The sequence below is a fragment of the Mytilus edulis genome, chromosome 5 (assembly GCF_963676685.1).
Source record: "Mytilus edulis chromosome 5, xbMytEdul2.2, whole genome shotgun sequence".
Lineage (NCBI taxonomy): Eukaryota > Metazoa > Mollusca > Bivalvia > Mytilida > Mytilidae > Mytilus > Mytilus edulis.
This window is the reverse complement of record NC_092348.1, coordinates 78,971,264-78,990,854: the sequence shown is the minus strand read 5'-3', so window position 1 is coordinate 78,990,854 and position 19,591 is coordinate 78,971,264. Positions and strand designations below refer to the sequence as shown.

General features: G+C 33.0%; 2 protein-coding genes across 5 annotated transcripts in view; both read right to left on the bottom strand.

Moving 5' to 3' along the window:
- Positions 1–19,591, bottom strand: part of LOC139525475 (Golgi apparatus protein 1-like) — a 62,586-nt gene that overhangs the window by 11,467 nt on the left and 31,528 nt on the right. Inside the window, exons 10-21 of one of the 4 annotated variants that reach the window (XM_071320844.1) lie at positions 19,432–19,585; positions 18,241–18,387; positions 17,395–17,547; positions 17,037–17,057; positions 12,228–12,338; positions 9,841–9,929; positions 9,139–9,253; positions 8,186–8,278; positions 7,609–7,680; positions 6,666–6,728; positions 5,994–6,114; positions 5,318–5,460 (exon numbers count right to left, since the gene is read on the bottom strand). In XM_071320844.1, the coding sequence (XP_071176945.1) occupies positions 5,318–5,460; positions 5,994–6,114; positions 6,666–6,728; positions 7,609–7,680; positions 8,186–8,278; positions 9,139–9,253; positions 9,841–9,929; positions 12,228–12,338; positions 17,037–17,057; positions 17,395–17,547; positions 18,241–18,387; positions 19,432–19,585 (1,282 nt within the window). The remainder of the gene's footprint in view (positions 1–5,317; positions 5,461–5,993; positions 6,115–6,665; positions 6,729–7,608; positions 7,681–8,185; positions 8,279–9,138; positions 9,254–9,840; positions 9,930–12,227; positions 12,339–17,036; positions 17,058–17,394; positions 17,548–18,240; positions 18,388–19,431; positions 19,586–19,591) is intronic. The other 3 variants (XM_071320846.1, XM_071320843.1, XM_071320845.1) reach the window with 3 other exon arrangements.
- On the bottom strand, positions 584–5,164 carry LOC139525477 (uncharacterized). The gene is made up of 2 exons (XM_071320850.1): positions 3,598–5,164; positions 584–715 (listed from the first exon to the last, which is right to left on the bottom strand). Exon 1 carries the CDS (start codon positions 5,039–5,041, stop codon positions 3,602–3,604), a length of 1,440 nt encoding a protein of 479 aa, XP_071176951.1. The 5' UTR covers positions 5,042–5,164; the 3' UTR covers positions 584–715; positions 3,598–3,601.

Sequence of the window (19,591 nt, the reverse complement as noted above, 5' to 3'; positions counted from 1 at the left end):
TTTTCCTTAATCTACAAAAAATTCAAAAATTTGAACTCAAATTCAAATTTTATGAATAAATTATACTTACCTGACATATGTACTTAAGGATTTCAATCTCGTTGGTATTAGACTCGACCGGAAGTTCAAAACGCGCGGGAACCTGATGTTATGCTACATCCGGTTCACCACGAACTATCAGTTTTCTCACGGCGACTTGAAAGACCCCGTTAAGAAAACTTAAAAACTTCCTAGGGAGGAAGGGTGGGTAGTACATATGTCAGGTAAGTATAATTTATTCATAAAATTTGAATTTGAGTTCAAATTTTTGAATTTTATATCATAAATTAAGGTACTTACCTGACATATGTACTTAAGGATTTCTTTTGATTACAAAGCAATAATTTGTAGTAGGACGTTTTGACCAAAAGTTTTCTTACAGTACTTCTTCCCATAAACCCTGAACTATACAATATAATATATATACATATACAACTTAATATACATGGTAATACATACCCTTACTATGTAGTTCCAAAAAGTTTATATATTTCAACATTGTTGAAAATCATCTGATTATACAGATTGGCCGTTAAAAACCTGTGTTTTAAAAACCTCAGGCAAACTGTCATCTATGTGCATTTAAAAATCCACCACCATTCCCACATAACGAAAAAAAAAAAACATATATACACACTCCCTCCGCGACTCGCCGAGGAAGAACTCATTCTTCATCCTACAAATTTAAAAAATTTACATTAACATCTTTTAAATAAAACTTAGTAAAAGTTGTGGATTTTGCCCAATCAGCACTATCCAACACATTTTTCATACTGGCTCCTTTAAAAAGTGCCCATGATGGTCCAACTGACCTAGTAGAATGACCTCTTACTTTGCCTATTTGCTTTTTATTCTGTTTGTAAGCCATCTTGATAGTTTTCACTATCCAATGTGATATAGTTTGAGCTGTTACTGGTTTGTGAGGCTTGTTAGTTGATAAAAACAATTTAAATTCTTGTTTTTCCCCATTTTGTCTCAGTTTATCTGTTCTTTTCAGATACATGTAAAGAGTTCTTTTAGGATCTAGTAATTTACTCTCTGGAAAAGCAGGTATGAAAATTTTTGAATTGTCATGATTAGCTCTATCTTGTTTAGCTAAACCATGTCTCAAGAAAGTAACTCCTTTTTCTTGAATATTTACAGAGCCTTCGCCCAATTTTAAAGATTGTAAGTCACTACACCTTCGAAAACTTGTAATAGCTATTAAAAACGCTGTTTTCCAAGTAAGATGTTTAAGGCTAGCAAATTTCATTGGAGCAAAAGGAGGTTTCTTAAACATGTCCAGAACAAGTGGTAAATCCCACTCTGGCAGTAATTTACGCTCAGGAGGTCTACTGTTAAACACCCCTCTTAAAAGTCTGATAATGTAAGGATGTTGTCCCACTAGTGTTTTATCAACAGGAGCTAACACAGAAGACAACATTGACCTGTAACCCGCAATTGTTCTATATTTTAACCCCTTATCAAATAAGGATGCTAAAAAATTTGCACACTCCTCTAAAGTTGCAACATATGGATCAATTTTCCGTTGATCACACCAGCTACTGAATTGTCTAAATTTACATTTGTAGTCTTTGTGTGTACCAGCTCTCCATGACGCGGACAATAATTTTCTAGTGTTTTCTGAAAAGCCTTTTGTTTCAAATTGTTTGTCGATATTCGCCATGCAGTCAGGCTGAATATCTCTGGATTTGGATGAAATATTCTTAATCTTCCCTGACCTTGTTCTAATAGATTTTCCCATTGAGGTAATAGAAGGGGTTGTGCTATCAGTAACTGTATTAACTGTGGATACCACCATTGTTTTGGCCAAAAGGGAGCTATCAGAATCATTTCGCATTGATAATCTATCATGTGTTGCAACACTTTCGGAATTAAAGATAGAGGTGGGTAAGCATAAGCAAACATCCTGTCCCATCCGATTGATAGAGCATCCTGTGTCAGTGCTGTTGGATCTTGATCCCAAGCACAGAACACTGGACACTTGCGATTCTGAGCCGAGGCAAAAAGGTCTATTGTTGGTGACCCCCATTCCAGAAAAATTTTGTTCAATATTGCCTTGTTCAGAGACCATTCTGTTGGTTTCACTTTGATCCTGCTTAGTTGATCTGCTAGAATATTTTTTACCCCCGCAATGTGGGCTGCTTTGATTACAATTTTGTTTGTCAAAACCATATTCCAGAGATTCCACGTCTGACTGCAAAGCTGAATCGATTTTGTCCCCCCTTGTTTGTTTATGTACTGTACTACTGTTGTATTGTCTGAACGAATTAGTACATGTTTGTTTGTTAAGATAGGAAGGAAATGTTTGACTGTTAGGAATACTGCTTCCAACTCCAGATTGTTTATGTGATTGAGTAATTCCAATTGATTTGTCGACCACAGACCCTGTACTGTTCGTGTCCCTAAATGTCCCCCCCAACCTGTCATTGAGGCATCTGTTGTGATTGTTACACTTGTTGACTCCTGAAATAGAGACCGCCCTTTCATTGTATTTGCTTGACACAACCACCATGCTAGATGAGCTTTCAGCTCTTGTGTACATGGGATTTGATATTCTAGACTCATTTTGGAGGGTCTCCAAACTTGTAACAAGTGCATTTGAATTGGTCTCATGAACAGACGACTGTTGGGAATCAATTCTAGGCATGATGCTATTAAGCCCAGAACTTTCAAATAATGTCTTGCTGATATCTGACCTTTCATTAACTGAATTATTGTTATTTTCAAATTTTTGATTCTCTCTGGAGTTGGATACACTAGTCCTAGATCTAGTCTGAATAATCCTCCTATATATGTTATTGTTTGTGTTGGAATTAAATCTGACTTTTCTGTGTTTATTATAAAACCTAGAGAAGTAAGGAGAGTGATGGTTGTATCTCGATTTTTTACAAGTACGGATTTTTGTTGATCGACTATAAGCCAGTCGTCTAGGTATACTGCTAATCTTATCCCTTGTTTTCTCAGGTGTGCTGCCACCACTGAGACTATCTTTGTAAATACCCGAGGTGAGCTTGTTGGACCGAAACATAGTATTTTGAACTGATACACTGTTTCGTCTATTGCAAACCTTAGGTATTTTCGATGTTTTGGAAAGATTGGTACATGTAAATAAGCATCTTGTAAATCGAGAGAACAAGCCCAGTCTCCTTTCTTGACTAGATTTAAGACCTTGGTCATTGTATCCATTTTGAAGTGTTGTTTCTTGAGATACTGGTTCAGTGGTCGTAAATTTATAACGGGTCTCAACTTCCCGTTTTTCTTTTCTACTAAGAAAAGTGTGCTGTAGAAACCTGTCTGAATATGTGTTTTTAGCACAATTTCTACAGCATCTTTTTCTAATAAATTTTTTACTTCTTGTTTTAAAAGTTCCAAATTTGTGACATTTACAAATGTCTTTTTGACTCCTAAAAAGGGAGGTTTTTGTAAAAATTCTAGTTTGTAACCATTTTGAATTATAGCCAAAACCCATTTGTCGTTTGTAATTTCTTCCCATTTTGGATAAAAATGAACAAGACGACCACCTACTGGTATCTCCGGAAACAACACTATTCTCACCTTGTCATTTTCTATAGGACTTCCCTCCTCTAGCCGGAAAGGGAGTCTTCTTGTAACCAGTGTCTGGTTTGGAGAATTTTCCATCATCTGTCTTTTTGATGAACTTTCTATTTCCTGTGTTGGAATACACTTTTGGGATACGAAAATTCTCTGAAGTCTTGTCTTTGTTCTGGTCTGACTTCTCTATTTTAGACTTCTTAGCTTTACTAGAATCATCTGTCAAAGGTGTTTTTCTTTTCCGATCTTTTGGGAATATATCGGGTAACAAATCATCAAGAGTTTTATCTTTGTCTTTTCTCGCTTTTAAAGCAGAAACTAAATTGTCACCAAAAACACCTTCTCCAGTAAGAGGCAGGTCTGAAATGTCTCTCGAATCATGGAGAAGAAACATGGATGTATCTGTCATACACATTTGACGTCTGATAATATGGTGAAAAGCACCTGCTCTACCAGCTTGATCCAACTCTTTCGTGGACATGGCAAAAATGTCCCTTACTTGTTGAATTGCTTTGTCAATGTTTGGTGTTTTGTCTGTTAATAATTCTAATAAATTACCAAGACTCTGTTGTATGTACATGCAAATGACAATACCCATAAAACTTGCCTGCTGCCCTCTGTATGCTATTCTTTCAAGCATTTTGTAAGGTTGTGAATGTAAATTCTTTCCTTTAGAAAAAGAGGCTTTACTGCCATGTCTTTTAACTAAACAATTTCCAATGAAATCATCTAAAGTTGGTACCTGTAGGAATTTTTCTGTTTCCTCATCAACAGGAAAAAGCTCTTTAGTTTCCTCAGCAAAGGCTGATACTAAATTTGGTTTGAGCGCACGCCAGTGACCCATTAGAACCTCTTTTTGAGAATCATCCATGGTAATGCCAATTTTTTTCTCAGTTTTCTTGGCAATGGCATCCTCCCCAAAAATATCAAACAAACATTTTTTTGCTTTGCTTGACAAATGTTCATCATTAGAGCCTTCATTGTCAGACTCTGTGCCAGAACCCAAAACTTCGTTTTGACCTGGTTGTAATGACATTACATCATCACGTTCATCAGCAGATTCACTATCAGAATCTCTAGACCTACGTGTCTGTCTTTGTGACTGACTTGTAGAAGAACCTGACTGTCTTTGTGACAGACTAGGAGTAGAACTGGACTGTCTTTGTGACAGTGTATTTCCACTTTCAGATGTATTTTTGTCCCCATTTGCGGTACTTGTCTGTCCCTTAATAAAATCAAACATACTGTCCAACTTACTATTAAGGTTTCCAAATTTTGCGTTCCATTTTTCTTCTAGTTGCGTATACTTGGACCTGGACTTCCTCTTCTTCGTAACTACTGACGAAGTTGTAGGTGCACGTGGCTTCTGCCCTTCACCATCACGAGAGGAATCCTCCAACGTATCTTCTAACGGAGAAATATCTCCGTGTCCACTTACCTCTGCCATCTCAAAACGGCAGAATTATGAGTAACTAAAAAACACGACTGTCTTTCAAGTCGCCGAGAAAAAAAACTGATAGTTCGTGGTGAACCGGATGTAGCATAACATCAGGTTCCCGCGCGTTTTGAACTTCCGGTCGAGTCTAATACCAACGAGATTGAAATCCTTAAGTACATATGTCAGGTAAGTACCTTAATTTATGATATAAAATTAATACATCCAGGCACATTATTTAGATTACCAAAAACCTCAGAATAAATTTCTAATTTAAGCTATTCCTACCTTTTTAACAAATTGTCTTCTTAAACATAAAATAACCTGACCACTCATTTCTTGGTCTGGTGAAGCTCTCTCTATGATGTCAGTACAGAACTTTCTGATATCCATACTGCACTCCTTCCTTAAAGTAGGATTTAGTCTATAATCTAAAATACAAATACCAAATTTTATTAAACTAGTGTTTCTTTTTCATATATTACATGTGAGAATGTACTTTAAAAAATATTGGTATACATGCCGTTTAAGAGCATTAACTCCAATAATGAGTTGACTGACAGTTTCAGCACTACAGTTTTAGTGTTTCTTGTCTTGTTGATCCTATTAAAGTGTCAAACTTTCTATTAAAGTTTTCAAGATAGTGGGTATAAATTCTTAATATTGGTAAAAAAAAAAAAAATTTAAGAGCAATAACCCCAATAAGGGGTTGACTGAAGAGATAATATTCAAAAAAGCTTGGCAAGCGGCTCGCTCTGACACATTTACAATCTAAATTCCCTAAAGATGACTATCGCCAAGTTTAGATAAAATTTGGATCTGTAGTTTCAGAGAAGATATTTGTTAACATTTATAATGGATTAGGAAAATAAAGATATATACCAAATGATAAAGAAAAGGGCACTTGGCTCTTTGAACCAGGTGAGCTAATAAAAAATAGTTGGTCTAAGTATAAAATGGATACCTCTATTTTTTGTAATTTGTCTTCTGACCAGTATCTCTCTACAGTTTGCATCAAAGTTAGGATCATGTTTATGACCGACTAAACATGTGACTATATCTGAATCCCCATCGGTACAGTATTGCTGTCAATATAACAAAACAATTGATTCTAATCAGATAATAAATGTAGGAAGGTGCAAAATGGCATTGTAAACCCTCTTACAAAACATATACATGTACCTACTCCAAACATAGCAAAAATTCTTATTTATTTCTGTCCCTTAAGGTATTCATTAGTCCCACTATGCTTTTGTTATTTGGTGATGTTTTTTTTTTTTTCATTTTCAGTGCATCTTCGTCTAATATCTAACATCTAAAAGTTACATTTTTAGTACTTGGTACTGCAATTAATTTCTGAAAGTTTTACCATACTACTAATTTACAGATCTATAATTACATTAGATGTATGTTTACGTTAATCCTTAATCAATTGCATTACACATGAAAATTTATCATTCATGATGACACAAGGTTCCACTTACTGTTTGATCAAAATGCACTTCTGGTGAGTTTATAGTCCAAGTAAAGGGAAACAACCCTAACTTGATTTTTGGTTTTCAGCTTACATTAATCTGAAATCATCACTTTGTGTAACACTTAAAGAAGGGAAATTACAAATGAAAATTTTCAATACCTTTATCATTCCCTTACAAACATGGTGCAGTTTATAATCAGCATCCAATTTTACTTCTTCTTTCTGAAAACAAACAAACAAGCAAATATATCATCAATTAAAAAAAATCAAACTTATTAAAATTTACCAATCTAATTGTATTTTTTTATTGGTCGTGGATATGAGTTCTCAATTACATCTTAATCAATCAATTTGGCTAGTTTAAATTTCATAATCATTTTTCAAAAAGTTTTCGTTGACAAAATATAGAGTTATCTCCCTTTATTGTTATGTACCACCTTAATCAGAATGTGGACACCTTCTATTGTTGACCATGCGAACAAGAGAAGTGAACACTGATGCCCCTGCCTACAGCAACAGAAAGATCATGACTTTGTTTGGTGATCTTAAAACATTCAATTCCATTTTTTTCTTCAAAAAGTGATATTTTATTTATAAACAAGAAACCAAGACATTTTTAATTTTCCAACAGTCAAGAACTATAACTCTATAAGAGTATAAGTGAAAATTACAAAATCAAATTTAATCTGTCTGAAGGGGTCCAAAACATTTATTAAAATTTCAATTAATTTCAAACAGTGGTTACATATTTACCATCAGGAAACTAAATGTGTGAGAGACCTATGCATGGACAGACAGAAATGAGGATTCCTAGGAACCCTTGACTGTCATACATAATTTACCATGAAATATCAAACAGGTAAGTGAGGTTACTTTTACTTCCACTTTAATATCAAGGTTAAACTGAAATCATAAGGACTGAGTTATCTTGCCTATCAGTAATGTTTGGGATCATGTTCAAATATATTAAGGCCTAGTTTATTGAAATACTAAACTATATGTCTTTTCCTTTGTTCAAATTTAGTCCATTTGCATATCATTTTTATATCCTCCTTTTTACAAATAAGCAGAAGCCTCTCATTCTAATCTATGTTATACTTACTTCTCTTTTAAACAGAATTTTATGGCATTTCTTTGACAGCTTTTGTTGATGTGCTTTCAAACATTCAATGACCTAGGCAAAAATAAAGTATAGTTTACAACACGTGTCATATTGTATAAAGTTAAGAACTTGGGTCTTATACTAGGCAGTGTCCAGATTCACAAAAGATAATTTTATCTGGCCAATGACCACTGTGATATAAAGTGTAACGACTCCTATCATTTTGTCATCTTGGCCTTGACCTTGCAAATAAAAATTGAACTTGATTTGTTACAACCTGCAGTAATACTTTATAAGGAAGAATAATGTATCACATATGCACTTTTAGGGCCTTCAGCTGTTATCTGTTCTTTGGTTGAGTTATTTTCTCTTTGACATATTCCCCATTTCCAATCTCAATTTTATAAGATATAATAAGTGCATAGACGACCTGGACCTTTCTGTTGCAATTAAGAGTAGAGAAGAATGTTTTTATCACTTATAAGCAAAGCTTGGACACAGTATCTGTATTTTGATCAGATCGATAGAATTCCAATCAGCAAACTTTAGTGTATAGATATATTTGTGGATGTCTTACCTTAGCATTTCCATGTTTAACCTTGGAGCAGAAATTCTGAACATCTTCAGTACATGCTTTATCTAATTTGTCATCTAATTTGATATCTTCACCCTGAAAATAATAAGTCTTATTGTTTATAAATGTCAACTGTTTATAATCCAACAAGCTATGTCAAAATAGACATGTTTCACTTACCAAAATTTGCTTATAAAAAAGTAAAGGGCATATCTCTAGAACAAGCCACTGAAAATCAAACTTGATCTATGTTTCGTAGTACAAAGCACTGTGTACAAAATTCATAACAGTTAGTTAAGCAAAACTTCAGCTAAAGAATTGAAGCAAAAATTCAGCATTTTTTTTTCCATTTGTAAAGGGGCATAACTGTAGAACGATAAAATTGATGCCACCAAAATTCATACTTGATCTGTGATTTGTAGTAATAAGCATTGTGTACAAGATTTATAATGTTGTTTGAGGCAACTAGAGATAGAGATTGGAAACCAATTTTTGGAGAGACGGACAAGGGTAAAATTTAATGCCACTATGGCAAGGGCAGAAAAATCATGGGTTACAAATTAAACTAGATACCAATAGAAACACAACACATTATATTCCAAGCCCCATTTGATCTCTTTTTGAATATGAACAGTGTAAAAGTGTTCCTTTAATGCTTTTCTTTAAATATTTTACAGGTTACTAAAACAGTTTTGTCTCAAATAAACTTTATTCAGTTCAGAAACTTCCTTTTAGTCCTATAGGGTTCAAAATATAAATTTAATAAATATGAAGCACAGCATTAATTTCAAATGCACCCTTATTGTGGTTAGAAAAGCCTCTTAAGATTTATCTTTTTAATATACATAGTTGAAGGCCACCTATTGTTTCTGGTACTGTTGATACATTATTGTTTGTTGGATTTGTTGTCAAAGAGATGATGATTAACAGACACATGGAATACAAGAATGACCTACCCTCTGCATAGATTCAAATCTAAGTTGTCTCCTACAATTCTTATCAATTCTGTGCTCTGATTCAAGAAGTGTATCATTTCGTATATGTTCACTTAAACAGGTTACAACATCACCTCTGAAAAACACAATCACAACAATTTTTTAATGTACTAAATGTATTCATTAAAAGGATTTTTATTAAGTGGCGAGTGCAAGTCCACCTCTTGGTGTAGAATATTCCCACTGCATTCAAGATCCAATGGTGGCCTTTGACTGTTATCTGCTCTTTGGTCGGGTTGTAGTCTCTTCGACATACATGTGTTTTCCCACTTTCCATTTTCAATTTCATTCATTGAAATACAACACCAGCTTATTTAAATTGAGAGGTTTTGTCGTCTGATCTTTAAAAGTGACAGGAATGGTAAATCAAGACTTGAAAAGAGATTTTTTACTCATGCAAAATATGGGACAGGATAACAGCTGTATTAATTTTTCAGTTCAAAAGAAAAATGTAACTGACCAAAATTGATACTTTTCATAATAAAACAAAAGCATAGTGATGACCAAGCAATACACTCTGAAGTAACTGCATTATGACAAAATCAATGATGAAAAGTATCAATTTAGGTCAGTTACATTATATAGGATCAAAAATGATATATGAAACAGTCATTTATCTAAACATAATCAATATTCTTCACATATACATAGATGATCACTTACTTTCTTTTTACGTTGGGACAGAACTGCTTCACAGACTTTTTACATGCTTCTTTAAATTTATGTGAGAATTCATAATTCTTCATAGAGATCTGAAATAAAAGATTTACTTTAAAGACATTTTTGTTTCACTTACATAGTTTTTATTGTAAAATTGGGTGATAGAGAGACAAGTCAGCATTTGTAAAATCAATTAATTCTATTTTATAAATGTTCCTTCATCTTATTGACTGATAATTTCTTTTCTCAGCACAGTAGCAGTGTTCTAGGATTCCCATTACCCGTTACCCGGGGTAAGTGGATTAGGACAACGGGTAAGTCATTTTTTAGCCTTTGTCACCCGGTGGTAAGTCAATTTTCAAGTTCGGGGAAGCCGAAAAACTCTTGAAATTTCCCGGTCCTCTTCAATTTTCCCATATCTGCTTTTTATTTTTATTAAATCACGAGAAAAAACTTTGATAAAAGATCGAAGATTTTGTCAATGTCTATCGGCGCTTTTATTCAAGCACTCGTTTACTAGGTGTAATCAAGCGCAAAAGAGACCACATTCTTCTATCATTCTAAAAGTCGGTCACGGTGTCGGTAAAATCGGAAAATCCGGATTGATAACTGGTGCTTAAATCGGGACATAAACGATTTTTTTTCTTGTCATCGGAGGAAAATAAACTTACAGTTGCATTTATTATAGCTCTTAATAAATGACATAGTAATAACTATAACATATTTGTCAAATTTAGTAAGAAATCGTTTTTTTTTGTGCCGTCCGCATTGGTTGGCGGATTTAACTTTTAGATGTGGGTAAGTAATTTTTTTATTGATCTTACCCGTGGTAAGTCAAGGTGCCAAAAAAATCCTAGAACACTGAGTAGAGAGATATGCAAAATAATCGCTAGAAATCAAGGGTGCACCTGCCGTTGACAATGAAATTTACAACACTGAGCAATGAACCGTGAAAACCAGGTCAAGGTCAAATAAAACCTGCACGACTGACATATAGATCATAAAATATTTCCATACACCAAATATAGTTGACCTATGACATATGGTATTAGATAAGAAGACCAAAACTCAAAAACTTAACTTTGACCACTGAACCATGAAAATGAGGTCAAGGTCAGATGACATCTACCCGCTAGGCATGTACACCTTACAATCATTCCATACAACAAATATAGTAAACCTATTGCATAAAGTATGAGAAAAACAGACCAAAACACAAAAACTTAACTATAACCACTGAACCATGAAAATGAGGTCAAGGTCAGATGACACCTGCCAGTTGGACATGTACACCTTACAGTCCTTCCATACACCGAATATACTACACCTACTGCTTATAGTATCTGAGATATGGACTTGACCACCAAAACTTAACCTCGTTCACTGATCCATGAAATGAGGTCGAGGTCAAGTGAAAACTGTCTGACGGGCATGAGGACCTTGCAAGGTACGCACATACTAAATATAGTAAGAGAGAATTTAACATTACAAAAAATCTGAACTTTTTTTTCAAGTGGTCACTGAACCATGAAAATTAGGTCAAGGACAATGGACATGTGACTGATGGAAACTTCGTAACATGAGGCATCTATATACAAAATATGAAGCATCCAGGTCATCCACCTTCTAAAATATATAGCTTTTAAGAAGTGAGCTAACACCGCCGCCGCCGCCGCCGCTGCCGCCGCCGGATCACTATCCCTATGTCGAGCTTTCTGCAACAAAAGTTGCAGGCTCGACAAAAATAGGGTCGGTAGGTCGGCAAATTTTTTATTATTTTTTTTATTTTTATTTTTGAATGTCAAAATCCGGAAAAAAATCGTGTGTTTACCGAAATTGTTTCCGGTATAATACACGCCCCAACCGGAAGTCCACCATTTTTACATGTGTTTGGTTGTAAAATAAACAGTCATGATACGTTTTTAGTTAATTTTGTTGCATTCTGTTATGAATTGTTGCATTTTAGCCATAACAGATACTTGTGATGGAAATTCAGATGACAGAAATCTATATGAATTTAATTATTTTAATTCACAATCCTCAAATTTGATCGTTTGAAAATTTATTTTTCAGAAATGAAAAAAAAAGTTCTAGGGTCGGAGGGTTTTAACTAGGGTCGGTCGGGTTACTGGAACCACACATATATTTTTATTTGGCCTGACACTCAACTCAGTGACAGTAAAATGTTTTATGATACATGCCTTTATTAGTGTGATTAATGAACAAATAGCAAAAATGTGAGATCAATTATTGCAATTTCAAGAAATGCTGCATAAAATTCTATCAAAATTTAAAATGTGAGTTTTTATTTTTTGGCAATTTTGTCTTGTTACAATCAATCTACACATGAATTAAAACATAGCAAAAATTTCAAGATTTTCAGAACTTACCAGTTGATGATGTTCTATTCCTGCATAACATTTGGGATCCATTTTCTGGTGATGTTTATGTTGTATCAAACATTGCATAACCACATCTTCATCTTCTTCTTCTTCCAACTCCTACAAATATATAAATATGGCGCATTCCATTATTCATGTAATCTATAAATATGGCGCATTCCATTATTCATGTAATATATAAATATGGCGCATTCAATTATTCATGTAATATATAAACATGGCGCATCCCATTATTCATGTAATAAATAAATATGTCACCTTCCATTATTCATGTAATATATAAATATGGTGCGTTCCATTATTCATGTAATATTTAAATATGGCATATTCCATTATTCATGTAATATATAAATATGGTGCGTTCCATTATTCATGTAGTACTTAAATATGATATCTTCCATTACTCATGTAGCAATAAAATTCATCTAGCCAACGTTTGGCCCTTTGGTATATGGGTCAATATCTTTAATTGTTTTTACATAGGCAGCAATGTAACGTTTTTCCTGTTGCTCAGTCCATATCGTAAACTTGGATATGTAGGATAGCTTGTTTGGAAGCTGTGACATTTTCACATATGTGGTTAAATTTTGAGGGTACGAAGTGAGATTACTTTTTCCGTAAATTAGCATACCCTGAACATCCTTTCGTCATGCGACTCCTTGTGGTAAAATATCCCCTTTTTAACACAATAAGTTCTTTGAAAATTTAATACTTTGAACACATTTAATAGCTCCATAGTTTTTACACATTTATTCTATGTTCCTCTACTTTCCTAATCACCACAAATGGTTAAGCTCAGTCAATTGTAAAAAATAGAAACATGTCCAATATCACTACACATAAATTTTTTCTTTAATGACTTTTGAGTTCCTCATTTCGAGGCGCATTAGGGATGTTGTCCCATATGATCATAAATTACATTATACATAGCAACAACTGGTCAATTGTCAATAAGTTAGAATGAAATTCAAAACAGTGTGGCTGTGGCCATTGATTGACACATTAAATTCATCCATTGACTGGGAAAATTTAGTGAACGTTTGTATGTAACGACCACTGCTCACTATGTACTTTTTAAAGACACTTAAACTATGGGGTCACCAAAGGTTCTCAACATCTTAATAAAGTAATTCGAAAAACTAATCAGAAATAACACGATGTTTTGATTTATATTAATTATATAAATCAAAACATAAAGGTTATTCCTGATTAATTTTTTGAATTATTTTATAATTAAAGGCGTTAAGAAACCTTTGGTGACCCCCCAGTTTAAATGTCTATCGTAGGTACGTCGTGAACAGTGGTCGTTACAGACAAACGTTCACGTAAATTGTCCCAGTCAATGGATGAATTTAATGTGTCAATCAATGGCCACAGCCACACTGTTTTGAATTTCATTCTATGGTCCTCAAAAGAAGGAAAGATATATTACATTATACAACATATACCTAGCACAAATTTATTTGTTCACAATATAACAATAATTGCCCGTTTGGTTCTAACTAGCCAGTATGTTTAGAAAATCAGTGACTATGGAAAAATTTTGTTTCTGAATCAAAGCATTAATTCAATTGTAATTTAAGATAAAACAAACCAAAGCTATTGAACTACTTAAATTCTAAATCTTTTTCAATAGTTAAATCAAAAATAAAATTTAAATCATAATCAAGTAAAAACTAAATTTTGTTGAAAACTATTTTAAATTTGATCATTATGATAAAAAGATGTTAATGAAGATATGTATGTATAAAATATACTGTGGATGCATTTTAATTCGTTGAATACCAATCTTAGTGGATTTGGAGGGTACACATGGTACAGCTAAACCACAAATTTAAATGTTTAACGAATAACAAAGGAGTAGGTCTGGTAAGGGTTGATTTTGGCCTCAAATTTCAGGTTCATCTGACGAAAGATTTCAGACACTTTTTAAACACTGAAGTGTCGATTTCAGTTGATTCAATGTGAAAGATTTAAACTAATTAAGTCATTTAAAACGTCCCAATTCAAGCTTAAATTGGAAAAATCTATCAAATATGCCCAAAAATGTCACTTTTCAGATGATTTTTGTCAAAAATGAAAATGGCCGCATCCGTGTTCATCCTCAACCTTTATATATGTTATGTATTATCATCAAATACAACTTACATTTCAATATTATGAATGAACACAGATGCGGCCACTTTCATAAGACGGAAACCGTCTAAACTTTAACTAAAATGCTAAAATTATGACGATTTCAGTAATTTAGCATGACTAAATGATGCTAGTACCCGATATATGTGCATTGTATTGTCAAAAACAGCCCATATTTATATAACAGAAGCCTTCTACTTCAAATAAATAGCTAAAAGTTTACATTTTAACCATTTTTTAAAACTGCTGTATTTTGAAGCCAAAAAGGGGTCTTACTGAACCTACTCCTTTGCTGTATGATTATATGCAAACTTTTGGAAATCCACAAAAATCAAATATCCATGAAAATGCAAGTTTCCTCAATTCATGAAAATTAGTAACCAGCAATATAAATAAATCCACAGTATTAGGTATACATAGATGCCAACCCCTTTTGAGACAATCAGTAACAAACTATCAAATTTTCCGTATTTTTGAAAAGTTTTCAGTAATCATTCAAAAACTTGCATTTACCAATAAAAATTACTGACGAGTGGTTGCAAAATGATGTGCACTAAAATTTGTCGTTCAACATGTTGTCTGCAGTATGAATTCCATTCATTAATTGTTCAGATGTTCTCGAATCGTACATTTTCGTTTTGTCAAGGAGAAGTAGAGAAAGGGGGAAAGCTACTTCATAAAATGCAAGTTTTCCTCTTCGGAAGTCAGTTAATTCCCATCAATAGGTTGAAAACTCCCGAGAAACCTGAAACATTACATTGTCTTTTTCTAAATACCGGACCAGGACGGAAAAGTAATGATAAAAATCCGCGATTTACAAAATTGAACGGCGATGATTGGGAATCCGTAACTATTCAACTTTGACCGTAATAGCGTAGTTTGTATCGCAAAATCGGAAAAACTACGGAAAAATCGTAATGGTTGGCATCTATGGGTATAAACAAGAAGGATAAAAATATATATGAAAATTTAATTCTATGACTACCTTACAGCTTTTACATTAATGCTAGCAAGACAAATCTTTGTTTGGCTTGCTTGCTTTGTGTGTACTAATGTTTGCTCAAGCATGGCAATTAAGATAGGCGGGGCTTCAGCTTGTATACATCATACTTAAATTTTATTGGACGTTACGTTTGAGGTGTAGGACACTTAATTTTAAAACATCACATGACAAATATTCTCACATGTTTCCTCACCTGTAAAAATACAATAATTGGTCAATGAAAGAAAAATATAAACTTAATGTTTGTTTTTTTATAACATATTAATCTATTAGTTCAGTTGTTTCCGTGTCTGCCCTTTCATTTATGTAACTCAAAAAAAATTCCAATAAATGGGTATTTCGGTAAAATTGTATCGAAAAGAGAAAATCGAGTGCACCTTTTTTATGTTAGGGTGTGTTTGAGATGAATATTTTGTCTTGAAAACGTACAAAGGAAGAGTATTTGATACATCATCTCGCTTCAGATTCTATCATTTTTATATAGCAAAGCTACAGGTTGACTTTATAACATAAAAAAATCACAATACTAAAAGATGAAATGTAGGGGTCAAGTGAAATACCTATCCAATGAATCACAAAATCAGAGTAGGTGTGTTCGAATAGCTATTTTACTAAAAGTATTTGACGACAATCTTTAAGTTGGATGATGAAAATGCATATGTTCGAAAAAAAATTGGTTTCCATTTCTACGATTGTGAAAATGAACTGCCGTAATGGGGAGATAATTTTGACGAAGTAGAATCCTGACTGTATTGTATATTTACAGGTAAGGAAACATGTGAGAATATTTGTCATGTGATGTTTTAAACTTTAGTGTCCTTAACCTCAAACATAACGTCCAATAAAATTTAAGTATGATGTATACAAGCTGAAACCCCGCCTATCTTAATTGCCATGCTTGAGCAAACATTGATACAAACAAAGCAAGCAAGCCAAACAAAGATTTGTCTTGCTAGCATTAATGTAAAAGCTGTAAATACAAAATTTTATCTACAATAACACTGTGCACAAAGGACGAATCAAATAAAGGCTGAGGCAAAAAATATATATAGAACAACCATAAAGGGCTTGAACTGTGAGCCTTAGCATTTTCATTACTGGAGTAAAAGTATTATTGCGAACCAAGTGAAACTTTTCCAGTCACCTCTATTTAGACTTTTTTGTCAGTTCTATTGTACCATTGAATAAATGCAATAGCTATGGTTATCTTTGTAGCTAATTCACAACCAACCACATTCACAATCAAGAGTGATGGATTTCTCTTAGAAGAAATTTAGAGGTCCCAGTGAATAAACTTCACAGAGATCAAAAGATTGTGCATTTATTCAATGGGACAATAGAACTGTCAAAAGTTTAAACATATTGACCAATAGGAGATGACAATGTGGAAATGTTTCATTTGGTTAGAAATTTTATGGCGGATAAATTCATTCCCTACTGGAAATATTTCAAGAAGAAAAGAAAGCATGAAAACTGTAAATATGGGGTTTTCTGTATTCTTTTGTTGTTTCTGATTATTTTCAAAAAGATGCAGATAAATATATCATGCAATTTGTGTAGAATTTTGATGTTTCTTTTCCATGAATTAGTGAATAATAATTCCATGTTAAAAGTTTTCAAGTGATTAAATATGTTTTGTTAATATTGGTGTAATTTACCTTGAATAATTTGCCTTGGACCTAAAGCAATTAATTTTCCCAAAAATTAAAAAGATATATGATATTAATGCTAAAATTCCATCACAATTATGAATGAATACATAGATATGGCTTATATGTTATAAGACTTGTGGAGTTGTAAAACTACCATTTGTCTTTTAGCCTAGAGTTATCTAGTAAACATTTGTGTCTTGCTTAGAAATAGAATTTTGGTTTAAATGTTTCTTCAGTCAGTTAAATTTACTACTTAACTACGATGGATTGGTTTTTAACATCTATAAATACATATTCATTTCTATGATCAAGTTCTAAAAATAAAAGTTTCATATGTAAACTTTTCATCAAGGAGATTCCTCACCTCTGAACAGAAGAGCTTGAGCATTGGTGTACAAGATTTGACTAGGACCACATCAAGGTCAAGGTAAGTATCCTCGTCTTCTGTAATATTACCAACAACATTAGCACATGCCTCTGTTAACTCATCGTAGTTGTCTTGTAAACAGGAGAGTTCCTGAAATCATAGTACAAACATAGGTCAGTCTAGAGAAAAAAAACACTTGCCAAATTGCCAAAAGCAATCATAGGTTGGTTTTGGCTAGTTTATTTACCACAATTACACATTAAATTGACCAATGAAATTTGTGAGTAGAGATTCTATTTTTTTCAATTTTTTGCTGAAATCATAAAGCAGTTTGAACAATTAGAAAATAAGACATAAAATGGTGCTGTCTAAATGTGATGGACTCTTGTAATATAAAAGGAAGGACTTTAGGTATCCATCCAGGACACAAAATCAGTATGTGCACACAAAAAATAAGAAAAAAAGAAGCAAATAATCAGTACTTTTATTGCTGTTCTTCATCTCAAAATCACAGTATTACATGTGAAGAAGACAGTTCTGATTGAGCCTAGTTTTTGCTTGATGGTTCAATTTTTTCTTGGGTTTTAATTTCCAAAAGTCTGCATATCTGATGAGATTTTCCCCAAAAACATCTGGTACTAAATGAAATCAATATCATTCATTTAAATACATATACAGCGTAACCTGCCCAATATGACACCTGAGTATTCCAACATCCTGCTTTAACCGACACATTTTCATGGTTCAAAAAATGCCTATCCTTGCAGAAAAACCTGAGTATTCTGACACCCTGCTAAATCTGACTTTTTTGTTCCCTAGTGAATCTACAACAGCCAAACTTACATCTCCTTTGCCTATGTCTTTTTCCTGGTCTGAACACAACCGACCTAGATCTGAGACACAATTTTCCTCTATTTCTGGGTCAAGTTCTATTTTCCTAGCTCTATTCCTCATCACTCTCTTCATCTCATGTTTACATGCTCGGGAAAGCTACAATAAAACAAAGACTACAATTCACAAGCAGACTTTCATAATACATTCAATTGTATGCTCTTGGTTTTTATGAGAAATCAAAAAGTGTAGCTTATTTTATTTTAAAAGGTTTATAAATCAGCATTAAATTAAACTCTAATCAAACATTATATTGTGTATGTCATAAAATATCCAACTAACAAAACTACTGATCATGCTGATCCAAAGAACACTTGACATTTCAAATAATTACACTAAAAAAGCAGGAAAATTTGAGAATGAGTTTAAATTCTCAATCGATTCCCTATATAGTTATCATACAATTTTTATCTTGAGTTTTATAGATTTCCCATTTTCTATATAGATTTCCCACTTTTCTATTAGAAGATTTGTCACAGAGTTCCCATTCTTTATTCATTTTAGTTTCAGTAATGGAGGCTAGACTTATACATTTGCATTGAAATGTAACTTACATCATAATATATATAAATACTACAATGGATATAATCTGCACAATTTTCACCCATTAAAAAATAGCACAGAATGGGAACACTGATTTCCCCAATCTAAGGAGAGAAGGTTTTAGTCTAATTCAACACCATACATATAAACCATTCTTATCAAATTACAACAAATTATGTATTTGTAGGCTTTAGATTCTGTTTAGAATGTTTAAAAGACAACTCTTAATTAATTGTTGTAATTTGGATCGTGTTACGAGTAACTGAATTATTTTCTCAAGTTCAAAGTACTTGTTAAAAAATATTATTTCTATAAAAAAAATGTACTAAAAACAAAAAGTCTTTAAGATATTGACAAGGAAAGTATTATGTGGTCAATACTCCTAAAACCATTTTTTTTATATTAAGAATTAAATTGAGATTTTTTAAAACAATTCTTGTTATTTCTCCATGAAAATTGATTAACTACATCTGAAAAGACCAAAAATTAAAAAAAAATATCTCTGACAAGAATTTTTTAACCATGACATCCCTCAAACCACATATATTTATGATTTTAGTTTTGTAATAAGCTACTCTATTTTTCCCCCGTCATTCAAACCTGTTGTTGTTGGTCTCTCAAGTGCCGATATAAGCAGGACATGACGTTCTGTCCGGTCGTGTCATTTTTGGATGTTTTCTCTTGCCATTTGCCTTTATAGCCACAGTAATTCTTAGCATATTTCCGACATTTCTGGTACAGCTGATTGTCTAATCTAATT

Bases quoted from the DNA above. Each gene is read 5' to 3' on its own strand.
- LOC139525477 (XM_071320850.1), bottom strand. From the start codon at position 5,041: ATGGCAGAGGTAAGTGGACACGGAGATATTTCTCCGTTAGAAGATACG.